The sequence below is a fragment of the Schistocerca cancellata genome, chromosome 7, assembly GCF_023864275.1.
Source record: "Schistocerca cancellata isolate TAMUIC-IGC-003103 chromosome 7, iqSchCanc2.1, whole genome shotgun sequence".
Classification (NCBI taxonomy): Eukaryota; Metazoa; Arthropoda; class Insecta; order Orthoptera; family Acrididae; genus Schistocerca; species Schistocerca cancellata.
Genome location: NC_064632.1, coordinates 602,128,828 through 602,151,504, shown reverse-complemented (window position 1 = coordinate 602,151,504; position 22,677 = coordinate 602,128,828). Strand labels below are relative to the sequence as shown.

General features: G+C 38.2%; 1 protein-coding gene across 1 annotated transcript in view; it reads left to right on the top strand.

Moving 5' to 3' along the window:
• The window catches only part of LOC126091914 (Down syndrome cell adhesion molecule-like protein Dscam2), an 895,908-nt gene that overhangs the window by 697,170 nt on the left and 176,061 nt on the right, over positions 1-22,677 (top strand). The window contains exons 15-17 of the mRNA XM_049907230.1: positions 8,134-8,253; positions 20,320-20,493; positions 21,762-21,912. Of these exons, the coding sequence (XP_049763187.1) occupies positions 8,134-8,253; positions 20,320-20,493; positions 21,762-21,912 (445 nt within the window). The remainder of the gene's footprint in view (positions 1-8,133; positions 8,254-20,319; positions 20,494-21,761; positions 21,913-22,677) is intronic.

The window sequence follows — 22,677 nt, the reverse complement described above, 5'->3', positions numbered from 1 at the left end:
ATATTTAATGAATCCTGAGGTTTATTGTTTGTTTACTAGAACACAATTTGAGGTAAAATCTCACCTTGAAGCAAGCCTTATCGTGTAACATCACTTACTTACAGTAATAGATTTTCTTCTTGGTCTTTCCAGAACAAATTGTCTATTACTAGGTGGATTTATGGGGCAGTATGTAACCTGACAACTTTGAGCACACAATATTGATCATTAATGTCAAACATCGTTTTGTCTTCAGTGTTTTATAGTGCAAATACATGCCTGAAATTGCTTTATTGTTAAAGTGAAACATAAATTTGTGTCTGTTCTTGGTAAATGTTGTTCCTCCAAAAATTTGGCTATTCTGAAAAAGTCAGTCAAGTCCAATAACAAAAGCTTGAGTAATAGTGAAGGGGAAACTTAATGATGAACTGTAAACTTGATACATTCTCATTTGTACAAAATATACATGAGTATGGGTGCTGAACTTTGAAATTGCTGCAAATTTCTTTGCAAAAATACCTGTTAAAGACTCTCTGTGGAATCTTGAAATATTTAAATATAAACCTGAGTGTATCAGCTTCGGAATCAGTATATGAATCTTGTATTTAGTTAAAACAGACGTGCCACATTATTTGATGATGTAGTGTCTGTTTTATTGTTATGATGTCAGCATTTGCCATTATGGATTTTTTGTGAAGCAGATATTGTAAGAACATAGGGAAAAAAATATGTGTTTTGTCACAGTACTGTGTTTACCAAATTGCTGTACAATTATAGCTGAGATTCACTATTTAAAACAAATTATTCTTTTACTCTCTCTGATAATTACTTCTCATGTTCAGTGGTTGCATCTCACATATTTGAAAGTATGGATCCTGTATGACTATAATCTTTATTTGTTACTACAGTTCATCCAAAAGTTGCTCCATTCACTTTTGGAGATGGCCCTGCTCATGCCAATAGTGGTCAGCATGCCACTGTACAATGCTCAGTGGATGGAGATCTTCCTCTCAATATTTCTTGGCAGTTCAATGGAAAAACTCTCTCTCCAAGTTTTGACCTCTCTGTGGTCAATGTTGGGCACCGTGCCAGTGTTCTAACAATAGAACCAATATCAGCATACCATGCTGGTTTTTACACTTGCAAAGGGCACAACTTCGCTGGATCTGACAATTATACTGCTCAGCTGGTTGTCAATGGTTTGTTCAGCATGCAGGGGAGTGTGTATTCAGGGGTAATTAAGTTTCTTTTGGATATATGCCATTAAATTCATGTTCTGTATCAATTTTTTTTTCTCTCCACTATTTCTTTCTGATATGATTGTATTTGCAGCACCAGGAGAAAGCTTAATTCAGTCTGCATTCTTTCAGTTCCTAAATTTTACCTTTTGCTTTGGTAAGGATATGGCATTGCTCAATTTCAATCCATAATTTTTTTCGAAGGCATTTTGCCTGTGTAGAGGAGTGCACTACAGTAGCTGTTGATAGAGAAGTGGAACCCATCTGTGATGTGGTGTTGAAGTGTAAAATAGTTTGTGTATCGGGCAAATATTTAAAATGAAAATGAGCCAAGAAATGAAAAGAAACGTACAAAAATAATATCATGAACTCATTATACACAACATATTGTATATAAAATTAATGATGACTGCGTATTTTCAGTTTTCTTCATATGTCTGAAATTAGATTCTTCGTTTCTAATGTAGAAGTATAACTTTGATAGTTTATTGCCTAGAAGTCTCTTGTGCTTCCATTTCTTTACATCCCACGTATCTTCATAACAACAAATTATTTTTTCTTTAGTGGATTAATACATCATTCATTCATATGTCATAAAGACAAATATTTATGTTTTTTTTTTCATGTGTAATTTGCAGTTGTACCTCGGATTGTACCCTTTCATTTCGACTCGCCCATTTTTGCTGGACAGGCAGCACAAGTAACTTGTCTTGTCTCAGAGGGAGATTTTCCCCTTGACATAATGTGGAGTTTCCAAGGGACCCACTTGTCTTCACAAATGGGTATTTCAACCATGAAAGCTGGGAGAAAAGCCAGCATGTTACTGATAGACCCTGCAAGTTCTGGTCACCGGGGAAATTACACTTGCACAGTCAGAAACCCAGCAGGAACTGTGAACTACACAGCTAGTCTCGATATTCATGGTATGCTGAAATAGGGCAGTATGTGTCATATAAATGTTTAGGTAGAGGCATGTGTGAAGATGACTTAACATAATACTGAACAAGACTTTTGTGTGCAGGGCTATTTTCACCTTCCTTCCATTCCTTCTACCACTCACTATGTTTAAAGGAGAGTGAAAGAGAAAGAGAATTTTATTCTTGACGTGTATATAGTCCACAAGAAATGTCTGAAGTCGGAAATAATCTCAGCTTTTCCATGTATCCACAAGATTGAAGTATGTAGTATATTGTTGTTTTACCATTTAATGTGTGGCTTATTTGGGTTCATTAATTCAATTATTTGCTGCTATATACTGCATAAATAAAAATGTGCCGTCTTTTCAGTCTCTGTTAGAGAAGATATGGCAGCAGCTGTACCCAGGATTATCAGTTCCATCGATACGAACAGAATGTAAAGCATTGTGTACACAGTATTGTTTACGCAACTCTGTGAAAGGTTCATTTCCAGTGTTTCTATCATATCCTATGGTTAGTGGAGGTTTAGTGAGGCAATCCAGTTGGTACATTTTACATGCTTTGTATGTGTTTAATTTATGCAGCAGTTTACTGTGAAATTTTGATTTTGAGTTTTCTCAGTTATTTTACACTTCTGTGCAAGCAGTTTGGAATAAGTAATTTGAATTTTTTTTAGCTCCCTCTTTGTTTTGATATGGTTTCCAGTTATGCCTCGGATTGTCCCCTTCCATTTTGATGCCCCAATTTTTGCTGGACAAGCTGCACAAGTTACATGCCTTGTATCTGAGGGTGACAGTCCTCTTGACATCAGCTGGAGCTTCAAAGGAACACACTTATCCTCACAGATGGGGATCAGCACCACTAAGATTGGGAGAAGGGCTAGTTCTTTACTTATAGATCCAACAAGTTCTGGACACCGTGGAAATTACACGTGTACTGTTCGTAATACAGCTGGAACTGTCAATTATACGACAAGTCTCGATATTAATGGTATGAGATGCTTCACATTCCATAATTATTAAGCTGATAGAAGCATGTACATGTCCTCCTTACTCACTCCACACAAGTGATATCTTGTAACTTACTCTACGTGCTTTACTGCGTTAGTAAAAAGTTGAACATTTTGGAAGTGACTACCATTGTCTTTCCTCTTGTAAATCTGTAGTACATCTGGTTTGCAGAAGACATCATTAGTGAGCTAGTTCTCATAGAAGAGTGAAAAAAATAGTTTTTCGATGCTGCTACCAGGCTAATCGATTTTCCTACAGCAGAAAAAATCTTACCTCACATGAGGTAATTTACAGTTCCCACATTAAAATCCACTTATAAAGACAGTAATTATAATTCACTGGGAAGTCATCTCATGCCACATCTTTTGTGAACACTCTTCTAATTATACTTACAATAATAATTTCAGCAATGTGGGTTGATTAGGTGTTGAGTTCTCATCAGATTAGTTGCTTTGCGAAGAACCTATGCCCTTCCCCTCCCTTGTCCTATTCCAAAGGGAAAACAAATAGTAGTGCTATATGAAACAAGTAAAAGTAGAAATTGAGCACTGCAGCATTTTCTGTCATTTGTTTTGAAAATTTGTGTGTTTAGTGGAGAATAAAGCAATGAAATTAATTGTCATCTGCCATTATTCATTCATTCCTTCTCTCATGGTGTTTTATAGATGTCATCATATGGGAAAACTTAGAGATGAGTGAAGTAAGTTGGAATACACATTTTCACAGAACTACAGCTCTATTAAAACACTTCTGATGGATGTGTACTATTTAAATAAGAGTCTCATCTTTTTTAAAATGCCTCTGTTGAGAACAGTTTCATTGTTTTTCTTACTCTTTGCAACATATCTTCATTTCTTTTATTGCAAATGTGAAGAGAACATTAAGAGACTTACATAGGGTGTGTTTTCAACAGGAGTGACATTTGAAGGAAATAATACCTGTTGTGGATCATGTTTTGTCATTTATTTTGACCTTTTGTACCTTTGAGTTGTTTCTGACACTATTGTACAATGAATACAGAAATATGGCATCTTGTTTTCATTTTCTTCTATGAAATTAAATTAAGGATCTCATTCTTTCAGATTTTTGTTTTATTTTTGTCTGTAGAGATACCGGTTCTACTCCCCATAACATTATCATCTGAATACAGCAGTGAAGGCGAATATGTACAGTTATCATGCATTGCATCAAAGGGTGATCTCCCAATGAATTTTCAATGGTTCTTGGACAATGAAGCAGTAACTCCTACAATGGGAACAACCACAGTAAATGTCGGTCGACAGACAAGTCTGCTTATTATTCAGAGTGTCACGTTCAGACATGCAGGAAATTATACGTGTACTGCCACAAATGCTGGTGGTCAGACAAAACAAAAGGCTCAGCTAATTGTCAAGGGTAAATAATATTTGCGAGAAACAGTTTATGAACTTTAATGTGTTTACCTTTTAATATGTACATGGGCACTATGCAGATTTCCTCGAGAAAAAGTTAGTTACAAAAAATAGCATTGAGAAATTCTGAGCAAAATATTGTTAGCAGAATTATATTTCAGTCTAATAACATTGACATGAAAGTTAAATTATTTTGTTATGTGGAAGACATTCCCAAATAATATGAGAGATTATTTGGACCTGTGAAACAACTATCATTTACTCTTATTGCAATTAAAAATGTAGCACATGCAGAATACGAACAGCAGGTCCACAAGTGAAAGATAATGCAGTTTTTGGAACTCTGGTGCATATTCTTCATTAGCATATTGGTAGAAAAGTTAAGGATAGCTAGTTCGCTGCTCAGGATATTTCTTCATTTCTTGGAACTGGTGTTGACATAGGCCACATTGCCAGCTTTCCTGAAGATTGATTCAGGGTTTTGTCCTTATCCACTCCTTTATTCCTTCCTATTTCTCTTTTTTTTATTTTGTAGGACAAGTTAAGTCCTTGAGCAGTTCTTGTGGTTAGTGGGAGGACAAGGCATTCCTATTCCACACACCTCATTGACTATATCTCCTCTCTGTCTAAAATTATCTTTTGTTTAAATTGTGCCACATACTCTTAAATTCACACTGCTCCCTGCAGTAGGAGAAAGGTAGATAATACCTGAAAACATAGTAGTGTTATTCAAAAGTAATGTAGCATTTTGTTATATGAATTTTACATCTTTGGACCTTAAGTATCTCTCTGTTAACTTAATAAATTTTGAATCAAGGAGCCAAACTAACTCACTATGTGGAGTATGTGGTTCCTGAATAAAATTGTTGCAATGGAAAGGGAATATCCTGCCTTCTGTTAATTTCCCCTAATTTTGGAAAAGAAATATTGCCTCCCATGTTGTTATCCCTATTAAGATGAAGGCTCTATAAAAATCAAGACATAATACAGGAGGCCCTTGTTATTTTAACTGTAAGAAAAAATTATTAATTTTCTTTGAACAAGGCTTTCAAATATATGTTTGATTTAACATAACAAAAGGAAAACACACTGGTTACTAACATTGTATTTAAGAGTTTGTGGAGTTACTAATGCATGTTTCTCTATTAAACTTATTATTTTGCAGTTGTGCTTTAGCTTTTGTTTGTTTACTACCATAAATTCCTGCATGCAGTTGCATTTGCATGTTTGTAGATGATTGTAATTTACTTGTGAAGCTAAAAATGTTTTTGGTCATATTGGTCACATTGGAGTTACTTGAATTACTTAAGCCATTTTGTTGTACATTCAAATACATCAGACCCTTCAAATTACTTCAGGATTTTTAACTTTGTTAATGTATTAAATCATATATGTTGGATAATATTGTTGTATGAAAACCCCAAATGGGAATTGTATTGGACAGATGTCAGCAGACTTTTTGACATAGGTAATATTTTTGAGACTTGTAAAACATAACTTCATTGTTTTAAATGAAATTAACTGGATAGATAAAAAATGTACTGACACATATGCAAGTTAAGGAAATTTGCAAGCTTTCGGAGCCAGTGGATTCATCTTCTAGCAGAAGGGTTGACGGGGAAAGAAGAGGGGTGAAGAAAAAGAACTGGTAAGGTTTAGCAGATAGGGAGTTTTGAAAAGTCACCCAGAACCCTGGGTCAGGGGAGATATCTCATCTGGTGCAGCCCCTAACAATCAATCTTTCCTACTCATCCTGTCCATAAGCCTTCCTTGACCCAGGGTTCCGTGTGGCTTTTCCAACGTCTTCCCATTTCCTAAACCTCACCAATCCTTTTTCTTAAACCCTCTTCCTTCTCTTTCAATGCTTCTTTCAAAAGAAGGAGCCACTGGCTCCAAAAGCTTGCAAATATCCTTAACCTGTATATTATGTGTTCGACTGCTGCGTGATGAGTAGATTTTTTTACATATCCATTTATATTATATTTTCAAAAATTGGTTATTTTCTTTGATGTAATTAAAATTAAAAATGATTAATGTGGGATGAATACCTCATCCCAATGTGCAGTGATAATACAAATGTCCAACAAAAGTAAAATGGTTGTAGGATATGAAGATGTAGCAAATCATTCATTGGTAAACATAAATTCCTGGCACTTTGATATTGACCATGAAAACATTTTTAGCTTTTATTTTATGTGTGAATTTGATTTTCAATGACAGCAGATTTTCATTATAGCTGAAATTTACTCATGAAGAAACAGTTATAATTTACTATCACAGTAAACTGGTAATTGCTGTAAGCATTTATGTTGACTGAATTTTGTTGGCAGTCAAAGGCTTGAGACATCTGTGGTACCCAACTAAGTTTCATAACTTACGTAACAAATTCACCACTTTTTGTTCTCTCACATTAATATAATTAAATCAGAAATGATTTTTTTCCTAGTTGTAAACTGCTGTAGTTTATATCTATAACAATAAATCAAATTTTCTGTGAAGTTATTTCATAATTTTGTGATATGGGCCCTTCAAAACAAATGAGAATCTGCTGGCATCTTTCATAATTTTACATTTATAGTAGTTGTTCTTTTGTAAAATGCAAATGTTTAAAAGAAGTCTCAAGCTTTTTTTTCAAGTGTTGAGAAGTATTTTAAAATCTGCAAAAAGTTATCAAAGAATTATATTTTCAAACTTTAATTTCAAGTAATATTCACTTTTTCTATAAAATTTTTGATTAAATGATGCTTGAGACAGTATTTATACCAAAATTGAAAAATAAACAAATAAAATATTGAAAAAAAGAGAGATTACAGTAGTGAACAGTATATTAGTATTACACTTGCTGTAGTTGCAAAACTTGTCTCTGTTTTTCGTTAAATTGTTGCAGAAAAAATTTGATACTTTTAATTTGATAACAAACTGAGTGACAAACAAGAAATATCAAAAAATTGCAATGAAAGTTCTCACTATTGTATGTGACCAACAAAAAAGCTGTAAATAGATCTGGAATGTTCAACAGCAATAAATGTAAATAAATATAAAATAGAAAGTGAATGTAACTATGCAACAGCTAAGTATTGGCACAAAGTAATGTGAGTGAGACGGGAAAGAGTTGAACCCAAGATGAATTAAATAAATATCCTGGTAGAAATTTAAAAAAAATTGCACTGTAAGCATTGAATGTTCTGATAAAAATGCAGAATAGGATGTAAACATGTGAAGAAAGTCTGCAGCTCATCATACAGAATAGATAAAGCAAAACACCAGACCCCCTTCTATCGACTTCTCCTTACCCCCACCCTCCGCTCTCACACACATGCGCAAACACACTACTATGTGTAGAATTATACTACAAACATTATTACTGTATCTATATACAAATTGAATCAAGAATGGAATGTATTTTGTATTTTTATGTGGGTTATCAGTCAATCATTTCCATTTACCAGTGCATTATTTTGATTTTTCCTGTTTGTCACTTCCATGTTCGGCCATTATTAACAGTTCTGTATTAAAGCAACATAACAGCTTGTGTAATACTTCTTGACAGTGTCCACTGTTGGCATTAAGTAATATATAATTGGTTGTGTTCTGATAGTGCCACCAAGATGGATTTTGGAACCAACAGACAAAGCATTTGCTCAAGGAAGTGATGCAAAAGTTGAATGCAAAGCTGATGGTTTTCCAAAGCCTCAAGTGACATGGAAGAAAGCTGCTGGTAAGTATTGTTACTGTAGTTACGTGAGAAATTGATTGAATATATGAGGGATATTATTATTATTATTATTATTATTATTATTATTATTTTAAATCAAAGAGCACACTCTGCCGATAAAGTGAAGAATGTCTTATGCTGACAGATAATTAGGAACACACAGTAAGGCTTCAATTCTTTTGGGAGCTTCAGTCCTTTTAATGAAACTGCAGCAGGAATAGAACAGGTATGGACAGTTAAAAGGGAAATAAAAGGAAGGACATTTCATTCATCAATCCACACACACACACACACACACACACACACACACACACACACACACTCTCTCTGCTTATGGAACAGATATAAAACATGTTGTTTGCTTTTAAATGTGTGCACTCATTGTGAATGCATGACAGATGACAGCACTGATGACACACAGAACTGTAGTTGCAACAGTGAGAGTGAGGAATTTTTGTGATTCTTGAAATGGTGGGAAGTGTCCTCCAGGTACAAGTGCCATGAATACTGATGGACAGCCTCAAGGCTGTGCATGTGGCTTGTTGCCAGGCAGTGTTGGGGTGTGATGATAGCATGAATGAGACTTTCTTTTCTTTGATTGTGACAAGGGATGAGACATGGATGGGATTTTCCAGCGTCAAACCAGACTGCTAAAGACATTCACATTATGAAAAATGTGTACAGCTGCAGGAAGATTATGTCGAGAAGTAACAATTTTATAGTTTTCATGTGCTTAGTTTGTGAGGAAAAAATTTGGAGGTAATATTAGTTGAATGCATCTCATAATATGTAGGCATAGAGAAAGAATTTGGCAATAAAAACAGTATTATGGTTAGAGTTATGGTCTCACGACAGAATTTCATGATTAAAATTTTTGTAAACTTCAAAACATTTTACAATCTGTGGCACTCTTTATTAACAGTCTCAGAAAATTTTGTGTTCAGAAATAATGCAAACCTCTCTTCCACTGAACACACACACACACACACACACACACACACACACACACAGGTTCCTGATTTGAATTTTAGGTGATCTCTCTGAAGTGTTTGAGGTAAAAACATGTTTGGAGCAAAGAGAAATGAATCTAAAAAAACAATCAGCTGGACAGAAACTAGCTCCAAAAGTACAGTGAGGATTACTTGTAAAACTCCTAGTGCCATAATTCCTTACCTGTCATATACTGGCATGATGTTTTCAGACTATTTGCAAATGATGATAAAATCCCAAGGAGTTCCTTTGAGAAAACAGAGTGCATGTGTTCAAAAGAGATGGATGTACTCACTAAATTTAAAACAAATGGAATTGTCTGAAGAATTTCCATAACTTCCAGGGAATACTCACTAACTACTGTTAAGAAGAAATAAAAACTTTGAGGTTCGGCAATGACATTGTAATTCTGTCAGAGACAGCAAAGGACTTGGAAGAGCAGTTGAACGGAATGGACAGTGTCTTGACAGGAGGGTATAAGATGAACATCAACAAAAGCAAAACGAGGATAATGGAATGTAGTCGAATTAAGTGGGGTGATGCTGAGGGAATTAGATTAGGAAATGAGACACTTAAAGTAGTAAAGGAGTTTTGCTATTTGGGGAGCAAAATAACTGATGATGGTCAAAGTAGAGAGGATATAAAATGTAGACTGGCAATGGCAAGGAAAGCATTTCTGAAGAAGAAAAAAATGTTAACATTGAGTGTAGATTTAGGTGTCAGGAAGTCGTTTCTGAAAGTATTTGTATGGAATGTAGCCATGTATGGAAGTGAAACATGGACGATAAATAGTTTAGACAGGTAGAGAATAGAAGGTTTCGAAATGTGGTGCTACAGAAGAATGCTGAAGATTAGATGGGTGGGTCACATAACTAATGAGGAGGTATTGAGTAGAATTGGGGAGAAGAGGAGCTTGTGGCACAACTTGACTAGAAGAAGGGATCGGTTGGTAGGACATGTTCTGAGACATCGAGGGATCACAAATTTAGTATTGGAGGGCAGTGTGGAGGGTAAAAATCGTAGGGGGAGACCGAGAGATGAATACACTAAGCAGGTTCAGAAGGATGTTCGCTGCAGTAGGTACTGGGGGATGAAGAGGCTTGCACATGATAGAGTAGCATGGAGAGCTGCATCAGGCCAGTCTCAGGACTGAAGACCACAACAACAACAACACTGTTAAGTATGCAAAGGACAGAGTATTTATGCTGTTTTAATATTGGCTACAATAGAAAACCAACAACTTGAAAACAATTAGCAGAAAGGTTTTCATATGTGGGAATCATACAGAGAGGTTTATTAGGAATTTGGTGGAGAAGAATTAGGAAAAATTGGTGAATCACTAGGAATTCCAGTACAGAATAAAAGGAATGTCTCATAAGGAAGCCTTTCTACATATATTTGAGTATCTGGGGTTTACGACTCACATTTTTCAGTTCTACTGAAAGTCTATCTCTATAGACTGTGAAGAATTTTACTAACATTTGTATACAGTGGTGTAACATGTTTTTCTGTTGAGTGTTCATTGAGTAGTTTTTACAATACCTTTTGCATGAGGGGGCATATGTACAGATATGTCAGAGTTAAAATTTCAAGATACATGAACAGTGGCCTTCACATTGTTCAGAGACTGACACTGAAGATAGTTCAATATATTATCTGTGAATGTATAGGCTTTGCTAACTGTGACATATTAGGAGATAAAAAAGTTAAAAAATGGTAAGCAAAGTAAACCAGCTTTCAACTTTTCACTGTCAGTAACCATGGAGATTATTGTTATTATGAAGATACCAGATGAGAGTTACTTGTCAGAAACTGCATGCACTGTACTTCATTTCAGCTGAGCAACAATTCTTCATTTACATTACTCTAATGGGAGCCAGAATAAAGTATCTTGAACATGAATTAGCAATGGTCTGAAGTCATTCATTGCAGATGATGTTACAACATAGAGAAACACAAGCTGTTAACAAAAGAAAAATTAGAAAATTAGAACCCACAATGTTTAAAAATATGCTGAAAAATAAACCAAGTAAAAATAATGGTACTGGCATTTGACAGGAAACCCAAATAGATATAAATTGAGTGATACACAGCTGAAAATTTTAACAGTCTTTGATTTCATTAAGTTTGATGTAGAGGAGTAGAAAACTGTAAAATTGATGTATAGCTAACACATGCTCATATACAGCATCTTGTCATCAATGAACAGAAAAATCTTCTGCAGCAAAGATTGCTGGTATTTTTATTTTATTTCACAGTGACGGTTTTGGCAGAATATTGCTGTCATCATCAGATCTTTAGAAAATTCTTATTAAGGGGTTCTCATTGTTTTGCTGGCACATACGAATGTCAATAAGAATTTTCCAAAGATCCAATGAGGACAGCAAGGTTCTGTTGAAATGGTCATTGTTGAATAAAATATAAATACCAGCAATCTTGGCTGCAGAGGATTTTCCTAAATTTGGTGTCACAGAGATTATGAAAACAAGTGCTTCCCTAGGGTAATAATATTATCATTATTTGTAATGGTCTGTCTTGATCACAAAAATTGTACATTTCAGAGTCGTGTGTACAATTTTTGCGGTCAATGTGGACCTTTACAAATAAACTGCCATAATGAGGGTGCAGACTCATTTACAGACTTTATGTCTTCAGTTGATAATATACTATCTGCTTTCAACTGAATACCTGCAAACATACATACAGTATTAAAATTATAAAAAAAAAAAATCAAAGTTAATTGGAATCTATTGATATGAATTTTTGCAGAATTACCCCATAACAGACCAAATGGATTCAAATGAAAAAGTTGTTTATAAGAAAGGAAACAAAAGTTGGATTGATCTTGAGCAACAAAATCGATGTTACATGGTTACACAAAACTAAGTTATTAAAATAATGGGAAACAAGAGGAAAACTAGGAATATGCATAAAAATTAAATAGAGAAGAATGACTAGTCCAGATGCGCCAAGCTGGCAGAGTCCAGTCGCCAGGGAGGAACAATGCCGGACTGTCGACTGCACTGCGTAAACAGAGACAGTTCTGGTGCAAGGGTTTCTGGAACAAACACTGGTATCAGATTTTCTGCCAATTGTGACGTTCCCTGCCGTAGGTGAAGTTGGTTAAGATGTTGCTTGTGTCTGGACACATCAGTACACGAGATTTCTACCATACGAGATTTCTACCGTGGTCCTTCCCAGGAGGCACTGTACAGTGGCTTGGCCATATCGTAGCCTAACCCTGGTATATAGATTTGCACAGACAGGGTCTTTTGGGACATACCTGTGGTGACGAATGTGGGAGGACTGATGTGATGGAAGTGTTGGGTTGATGATGGATCGTTGGGAATGTAACGGGCATCATTCGAGTCTCATGGCAAATGGTAAGAGGATAGAAAAAGGGAGAGGGCATCAGAGACTGAGCGATGCTAGCAGAGTTTAGATATTTGAGCTATGAAATTTCTTAAAAAACTTTTTGCCAGGGCATTTGAAGCTGGGGGGAATGGGGCTGTACAGACTAATGTGATTCTGTTAACTTTGCAGAATTCCTGGAACTCTGTGGGAGTAAACTGGGGACGATTATTTGTTACTATAGTTTCTGGGATACCCTCTAAGGAAATGATCTTGGCTGAGGTCTGGATGGTAGCAGTGGAAGTGGCAGAAGGCATCCTGAGATAATTGAGTATCCAGAGTCTGCATCTACCACAATGAGCCAAAAAGTCTCCAGGAAGAGGCCAGCAGAATCCAGGTGAATTCTTGACCAAGGGGTTGGTGATGGCGACAAGAAATATCTATGTGCAGGGGCCACTTTCTTCAGTTGGCAAGTGATACAAGTGGAAAGCAAGTTTGTGATGCTGTGTCCATTTCTCACCAGTATTTGTGATGTCTGGCCAGCTGTTTTGTGAGAGCCCTCCCCACCTCAGCGACCCTGGTGGAGGAGTTCCAGGGCCCTCTATTGAATCAACATGTGTTCGCCCGTTTTCCCTTTGGAGCAGTACGATACACTGTAGTGCAGAGAGGTCACGGTGGTGATCGCAGAAGGCCAGAATTCCGGCCCTTTGAAAGAGCATAAACAGTCAAGAAACCTTAATTTTTGTGATTACTGGTTTCAATCAGTTACTGAGCATCTTCAGACCTTATATGACAATGGGACCGAGCAAGGTGGCGCAGTGGTTAACGTGCGGGACTTGCATTCAGGAGGACAATGGTTCAAACCCACGTCCAGCCATCCTGATTTAGGCTTTTCTTGATTTCCCTAGATCACTTCAGGCAAATGCCGAGATGGTTCCTTTGAAAGGGCATGGCCAACTTCCTTCCTCATCCTTCCCTAATCCGATGGGACCTATGGCCTCGCTGTTTGGTTCCTACCCCCAAATCGACCACCGACCGTGCAGGGAGGCAGTGGCAGTGAATGGAGCAGTCATTACAAACTCCATGAATGTCAACTGCTCTATGAGTTCTGAAGATGGTCAGAAACTGCTAACCAAAAAAATAAAGGTTTGACTATTTTGTTCATTTTAAAAAACTGCTGTTTTCCAGAGAAATGTTCTCAAGAATTACTGAAGTTACGGGTTCTGTAGTTGCTTTCTCTTGGCTGACTACCAAGATTGGGCACATCTGAAGATCTTGCCATGGTGCTGTGCTGTTTGGTGCTTCATGTTGTTTGCATCAAGAGGAAGGTAGTTTATGGCTTCCGCCATTGCAACATGCAGGTGGCAGCAGACCTCGGGATCTTTGTCGAAGACGGGATCCTACCCTACAGGTGAACAGGAGAGAAGATCCGCATTAGTACGGTGCATTGTCAAACGAAACTGGATGTCGTATGAGTAACTTGATAAAAAGAGGGCCCAGTGTTGTAAGTGTCAAGCACTCTTAAGTGGGAAGATCTGCCAAAGGGCATGGGGGCAGAAGGAGTGGCTTGTGTTTTGTGAAGAGTGTGAACTGATGGGTGTAGAAAGAATCATGGAATTTCTTTATGGCAGATGTTACAGCAAGGGCCTCCTTCTCGACCTGGCTGTAATTTATCTATGTGTGATTCATTGTGTAAAAAACAAAGCAATAGGGTGTTCCACCCCATTTACAATGTGCAACAGCACTGCCCCCACCCCATAATCAGATGCTTCACCTGTGAGGACCATTGACGTTGCTGTATCATGTTCTGTTAGGCAAGTATGTTTGAGAATGGCCTGCTTCATACTATGGAAGCCACTGTAAGCATTGGTCCATCCATTTCCACGGTATGTTTATTTATAAGAGCTGATGTAATGGCTCCACTGTTGAGTGCTACCGAAGGATGAAGTGGCAGTTGTCATTGGTTTGATCCAGGACCAACTTCATTTGAGAGATGTCCGTGGGGCTATGCAGCTTTTGGACTGCCTCACGTAAGATGGGGTGGAGCAGATACCTGAAACACTGACTCTTTGTCCCAAACACTCCACTTGATTTACAAAGAATTCACACTCGTCCAAATTGCAATGTAAATTCACTTTCTGAAAAATAATGAGCAATACTTCTAAATTATGAGTGATGTCCTCCAGTTTTTCCTGCCACCAAAGTATCATCCCTACAGTTAGCCTTACCAGGAACTTGCCCGATTAAGTGCTCTAAGTATATTTGGACTATAGGTGGTACACTGGACATGCTGAAAAGCAGTCAGTTATATCAGAAAAGTTCAAACAGTTTACTGGTCACTAATAAGTTCTCGGAGGGGGAGCTGCAGGTAGGCATCCTTTAAGTCAATCTTGGCAAACATTCTACCCAGAAAGATGAGTCATACCCCACCTTCAACTTTGGAGGTCTGATATGCATTGGGACTGCTTGGGCTTCAGTGGTGACTTCAAAGTCACCACAGACACTGATCGTACCATAAGACGATGGAGGATGCCGATCTACTGTTGGGTGCTGGGGGCAGAACCCTGTCCTCTTGCAGGCATTGAAGTTCAGTGTGGTGCCTGTTCTGCAGAGCAAATGGAACATTACGAGCTTTACAAAACTTGTGATTGGTTTGCAGTAACGTGGTAATGCATGTCTCAGAGTTATTTATCCCCATCTTATTCGGTGAAAAATTCATAGGGAACCATTGAATGACATGTTGCACCTGCAGTGGTCTATCCACTGACTTCACTGTCAGCGCAGTGTTGTGTATCTCTAAACCCAGGGCGTTAAGAGAACCGTACCCAGCAAGTTGCAGGTGTCCGTGGTAGTGACAAACAGGATGTGAGTCATATCTGTTTTGTACTTTAACATGTATGTCCATGGAAGAAACTATCAGTGAACTTATATCATTGCTGAAACTCTTAAAAGGTGTGGAAAGTGATCGAAGAATGGTGCCTCCACTTTTTTGTACATGTTCCAAACAATTATTGATGGATGAATCAGTTTCAGTTTGTAAGGACACTGTCACTGTGATAGTTTGAACCCCCAGTTTCATGTGCTTGGCCGAAGATGTGATGCGTGCTACTTTGGGATTTTCGAACTCTGTCTGGTCCAGGGCCTGCACAGATTGTTCCGCTTGAGCATAACGCACATTCATATGTGAGGAGGAGATGCAGACCTCCGCTTTATGTCCTATTTTGCCGCAAGATGTACATCTCGAAGGTCAAAATGACATTGTCGGCAGGGGTGTTGTATGAAACATAGTGCACAGTGGTAGGTCCAATATTAGCAGCCTGTTGAGGGGACCCCATCCTACACGTAGAGTGGCCATTGGTGCCTACTGGTGGGCTTGGCTGGCTCAGAAGCGAACACTAGGGCAGGATCCTGCAGAGCCACTGAAGAGAGGAGTGACTTTTCAGATAGCTGTGAGACAAGCATCAAGTTATGGATCTTTGAGGTTGAGGAGATCGTTTCACAGTTTTTGTCAGGAAGTTGCACTAAAACCATGTCTCTGACTAGGGAGGAAGCGAAAGACTAATAATGCTACCCACTAATACTCCTGAATTCACAGTGTCTTAAGAGTCCCTGTACTGAGCAGTCTACTCATGGTACGATTCAGTCATGTGGCTGGGGTGTGGACCTGTGAATCAGAATAATCTGAGAGGCTAGACTTGATCGTATCACACGGGAGGTCTTGAGACTCTGCTTCAGGTTATAATAGTTTCACTAACTGGAACACTAAGGAGCCTCCAAGAGCCAGGAGGAAAGCGCAACATTGCATGACACCTCATAGATGCAGAAGTGTTGTTCCAGTTGGGTGATGTAGCAGTCCCATGGTTGCACCTACCAGTGGAAGGGTGGGAAGTGCAGTGACGGTTGACAGATATTTTGCACCGCTGAGGCTATCTGTGTGTATATGACTGGCACTAGCAGTGTGGGTTAGGTGATGGCCTCCACCCATGCCATGGGCCTCCTGTTGGTTTGCTGTATTTGCTGGAGTAGGACAATAACTGGGTTTCTGAGGTCCACGGTCTCTGGTGGAGCTGCCATGGAGATAGAGAAATCAACAGTTCACTTTCTGCTACAGCACGCGTAAAATACAGTTTTTAACTCGTCACTATTATTATGTCCGACATAATTGATACACAAACTCTAAACTGGAAAAATGTTTAGTGTCACCTTTACATTGAATGCACACACTTCTGAGCTTTCAGCCTTTAGCTGAATGTTAACAACAACACAGAAAAATGCTTCTGGGAGTGTCTTTCAAAACTAATCAATTAACACCATAGAAATTAGATACTTCTTCAGAAAATTTACTGTTGCAAGAAGAATTATTCTTGAACACTGTAGTAAACATCATCATCATCATCATCATCATCATCATTTAAGACTGATTATGCCTTTCAGCGTTCAGTCTGGAGCATAGCCCCCCTTATACAGTTCCTCCATGATCCCCTATTAAGTGCTAACATTGGTGCCTCTTCTGATGTTAAACCTATTAATTCAAAATCATTCTTAACCGAATCCAGGTACCTTCTCCTCGGTCTGCCCCGACTCCTCCTACCCTCTACTGCTGAATCCATGAGTCTCTTGGGTAACCTTGCTTCTCCCATGCGTGTAACATGACCCCACCATCTAAGCCTGTTCGCCCTGACTGCTACATCTATAGAGTTCATTCCCAGTTTTTCTTTGATTTCCTCATTGTGGACACCCTCCTGCCATTGTTCCCATCTACTAGTACCTGCAATCATCCTAGCTACTTTCATATCCGTAACCTCAACCTTGTTGATAAGGTAACCTGAATCCACCCAGCTTTCGCTCCCATACAACAAAGTTGGTCGAAAGATTGAACAGTGCACAGATATCTTAGTCTTGGTACTGACTTCCTTCTTGCAGAAGAGAGTAGATCGTAGCTGAGCGCTCACTGCATTAGCGTTGCTACACCTCGGTTCCAGTTCTTTCACTATGTTGCCATCCTGTGAGAATATGCATCCTAAGTACTTGAAACCGCCCACCTGTTCTAACTTTGTTCCTCCTATTTGGCACTCAATCCGTTTATATTTCTTTCCCACTGACATTACTTTCGTTTTGGAGATGCTAATCTTCATACCATAGTCCTTACATTTCTGATCTAGCTCTGAAATATTACTTTGCAAACTTTCAATCGAATCTGCCATCACAACTAAGTCATCCGCATATGCAAGACTGCTTATTTTGTGTTCACATATCTTAATCTCACCCAGCCAGTCTATTGTTTTCAACATATGATCCATAAATAATATGAATAACAGTTGCAGCCTTGTCTTACCCCTGAAACTACTCTGAACCATGAACTCAATTTACCGTCAACTCTAACTGCTGCCTGACTATCCATGTAAAGATCTTTAATTGCTTGCAAAAGTTTGCCTCCTATTCCATAATCTTGTAGAAGAGACAATAACTTCCTCCTAGGAACCCGGTCATATGCCTTTTCTAGATCTATAAAGCATAGATACAATTCCCTGTTCCACTCGTAACACTTCTCCATTATTTGCCGTAAGCTAAAGATCTGGTCCTGACAACCTCTAAGAGGCCTAAACCCACACTGATTTTCATCCAATTGGTCCTCAACTAATACTCGCACTTTCCTTTCAACAATACCTGAGAAGATTTTACCCACAACACTGATTAAAGAGATACCCCTGTAGTTGTTACAATCTTTTCTGTTTCCATGTTTAAAGATTGGTGTGATTACTGCTTTTGTCCAGTCTGATGGAACCTGTCCCGACTCCCAGGCCATTTCAATTATCCTGTGTAGCCATTTAAGACCTGACATTCCACTGTATTTGATGAGTTCCGACTTAATTTCATCCACCCCAGCCGCTTTATTGCACTGCAATCTATTGACCATTTTTTCCACTTCCTCAAATGTGATCCTATTTCCATCATTCCTATCCCATTCTACCTCGAAATCTGAAACATTACTGATCGCATTTTCACCTACATTGAGCAACTCTTCAGAATATTCCCTCCATCTGCCCAAGGCATCCACAGGATTCACCAGCAGTTTTCCTGACCTGTCCAAAATACTTGTCATTTCCTTCTTACCTCCCTTTCGAAGACTGCTAATTACACTCCAGAATGGTTTTCCAGCAGCTTGACCCATAGTCTCCAACCTGTTTCCAAAGTCTTCCCATGATTTCTTCTTGGATGCTGCAATTATCTGTTTGGCTTTGTTTCTTTCTTCAACATAACTTTTTCTGTCTACCTGGGTTCTGGTATGTAGCCATTTTTGATACGCCTTCTTTTTCCTTTTACAGGCTGCCTTGACTGTATCATTCCACCAAGCTGTTTGCTTCATCCTACTTTTACACACTACTGTTCCAAGACATTCTTTAGCCACTTCTAGTACTGTGTCCCTGTACCTTGTCCATTCCTTTTCCAATGACTGTAATTGACTACATTCAACTAACTGGTACCTTTCTGAGATCGCTGTTATGTACTTGTGCCTGATTTCCAACACAGTTTTACAAAATGTTAATAAATGGAAAACAAATAATCAAATCCCTCCTGGCCAATATAACTCATAGAACAAAAGTTAAAGTTTTGACAAGCCACCATCAAGTACACTCGTCATGAACACTAAGGCCCTGTTGAGTATGAATAGCAAAAAATGTTAGTGTTCCTCACTACAATCATCAAAACAATGACAGTCCAGATCCTTCACACTGGCAGAGTTCGGTCCCTGAGGCTATGATGTCTTTATTGAAGAACGGTGGTGGACAAGGGGCTGGACAGCAATGTTGACGGCAGCTCTAGTGAGCTCCATTAATTCCAGGCTGGTGAAGTCATTGCCTTCTGCTGCCCTTGTGCAAGCTTCAGTTCTCAATGTGTCAAATGCTACATCTTTCTGATTTGGCTGCTTGGCTGAGTCACAGAAGCAGAACATAGTCTTGGTCAATGCACGTCAATGCTAGCTGTGCGTGACAATAGAGACTTTGATGTGGCTGCTGGTGCCACACTCTGATGGTCTACTTGCTGAGTTTTTGACCCTGTCATGACCCAAGTGGAGTGGATAGTGTTTGAATTGTGCGGCTGGCAGGCGTTTGACCACTGTTTCCCAATGATAGGCATGCCACAGCAGATGAATTCAAAAAATGCATTGTAATTTTGTCTATGTGACCCCCTCATCTAAATATACTAACATTGATTTAACATTCTCGTTAATATATCTGATCCAGAAGTAATAGCTACTTTACGTTTTTCTTCTGTTTCTTTGCTGGATTATGATATTCATTTACTTTCACATCATTATTATTTTTCCTTCTAACCCTTTTGTCATCTCCCAGTTATAATGTTTTTCTAATGCTTTACAGTCAGACAGTTACTGCTATATAATTCTGTCAGCTCTATCCTGTTATTTGTGAGCTGTCAGTGAGCACAGAATTTAATCTTGATTTATGCACTTATTGCTTATAGTGAAGAAGAGTGAACAGAAAGCTATGGTAATACATATTTATTTTATTATATTACAATGTTTTAGATGTAGTGGTGATCATACAGATCTCATTACTTTGTAACTCTTTACCAGTCTATAAAAAATTCAAAAATATATATGTCTTTGAAACAAAGCAGATCTCAAATACATTGCAAATTTTTAAATTAGTGCTGACTGAAATCTGAATATTTCGCATGTGAAGTGTTATTTTCAATTTTTTTCAGGTGACACACCTGGAGATTATAATGATCTTAAGCCCAACAACCCCAACATAAGAGTGGAGGATGGAACACTGTCAATAAATAACATACAAAAAACTAATGAAGGCTATTATTTATGTGAAGCTGTAAATGGCATTGGGTCAGGATTGTCTGCTGTTATTTTAATCAGTGTGCAAGGTAGGAAAAAAGATTTAAGTAATATAAAGTATAATGTTTATTATTATAATATTTATTATAATATTTAGTGTGCAATATTATGAATTTTTCCAACAGTGTGGTTTATAAAAACAATAATTAAGCTCTTGGCAAATTAATGTTGTTTTAGACATTGATTAAAGTGCTAAGAAGAAATACCAAGCCTCAAATACACACAGAAACAAAGAGTTGGATGTTATAGTACAACTTCTGAGTTACAGCTCCATGATAGTATTTCACTTAACATAAATGCATAGCCAGTAGCTGAGTGTGGTGCCTTTAAGGCTGTCTCAAGCTATCATCTCCTGAGAAATCTGTATATGAGTTTTTTCATTTGTAATAATTTGAAATAGTGGCACTCCGCTAGTTCAAAATTGTTGATGCTTTTGTGGCCACTTGTTGGCATATTGTCTGGTGGCTTTAATCTCAGGCTCTTTGGCTGACATTTTAATAATAATTTTCCGACATTTTGCCAGCAGGAGGTGCTGGCATTCTCAAAGATTTGTTCTCTGTTGCTGGCAGTCACCAACAATAGAGGGCGAATCTTTGACAGTGCCAACTAGTCATGCTGGCAAAACATTTGAAGGATCTTTAAAGAACTGTCATCTGAAAAACACGAGATGAAAGTCATCAGGTAGTCTGTTAGTTGATCCCATATTTATTAGCAGACTCTGCATTAGAACAAATTCATATACTTTAAATCAGGCTGTTTCAGTGCTGCTCCATGAGTCACAGTCACCCGCAGTCAACTGTCTCACCCATAAGTACAGGCACTTGTAGTATAGGCTACTTACCAGATGGCCCTACTAAAATGCATTCATGCCCCATCTATGTACATGAGCCATCTGCTGACTCTGGAGCCCAGCAGGTGCTCAGCAAAGACTTACAATTGTGCAGGCTACAGTACAGAGCTACCTGACTGCTCACTCATCAGCAGCTTACCCAACAGTGGGTGCATGGCAGTACGCTGATTGACATCCGAGCTGGAACAGCCTGCTGTAAAGACTTACATTTCTGTGGAAGGAACATCTACTCTGAACTGATTAATAACTGTATAGGAAAGCCCTGGTTACTCAGAATTGATCATTCTCTTTGCACAATAAACTCAGGTCCACATTTTTTCCCTTTTGTCCCTCTAATTTAGTTCTGGCCTTCACAGCCCTCTGCCTTCCCTAGAATCCTGTCTCAGAGCTCTTTACCCATTGGTAACTTAACTCATGGTTCTAATATTAATAAAAACTGTTTTACAGCTCCCCCTCATTTCGAGATCAAATTGCGTAACCAGACATCACGTCGTGGGGAACCAGCTGTCCTGCAGTGTGAAGCTAGAGGTGAAAAACCAATTGGTATCTTGTGGAATATGAATAATAAACGCCTTGATCCCAAGAGTGACAATAACAGGTACAAAAAACAAAACATCTTTATGCTCGTAGTTATTGATACACTAACTAACTTCTGCATACTCCAGAATCTGATTAAGAATACTTTACAGATCCACATGGGCTTGTCAAAGCTCGTAGTGTTATGTAAAACATGCAACATTACTGGATATTGATCATGTATACAGGGTTAATTGGTTACTCTGTATCCAAACATTAATCTTCATTTGACTGTAAGAACTGCACAAAGACAAAGACAAAGGCAAAGTAAAGTAATTTTTAGAAATGCTTAAAACTATCAGGATTTAAGTTGAAGCGATTAAAAAGATGCAAAAGTCAACAAAAAATGGAACACTGTTGTAGTTCCCAGTGTTAACTTGTAACAGGAGTCAAACATGAGGCTATGAAGGTGTGCTGAAAACTAATGCCTCCGAACTTTTTATTCTCTTGTCAGTATATTACGTGTCATGCATGTTACTTGGTCAACTTTCCTGCCTGTGCCGCTAGAGGGCTCAGAATTGTAGCGTGTGATATGGCAATGTTTAATTTAACTACATATGTTGCTGGACTGCAGGACACTCATAAAACTGAAAGCATTACTTCTAAGTGTTTATCCACACATCAAGCACCCTCTGCTACAGTATAACAATGTCAGACCACACATGAGTGCTGTGAAATCTACAACCTGACACCTTGGGTCCACTGTCATCAGTCATCCTCCATACAGTCCTGACTTGGTCCCATCCAATTTTCCATTGTTTCCTAAGTTTAAAGAACCCTTTGGAAT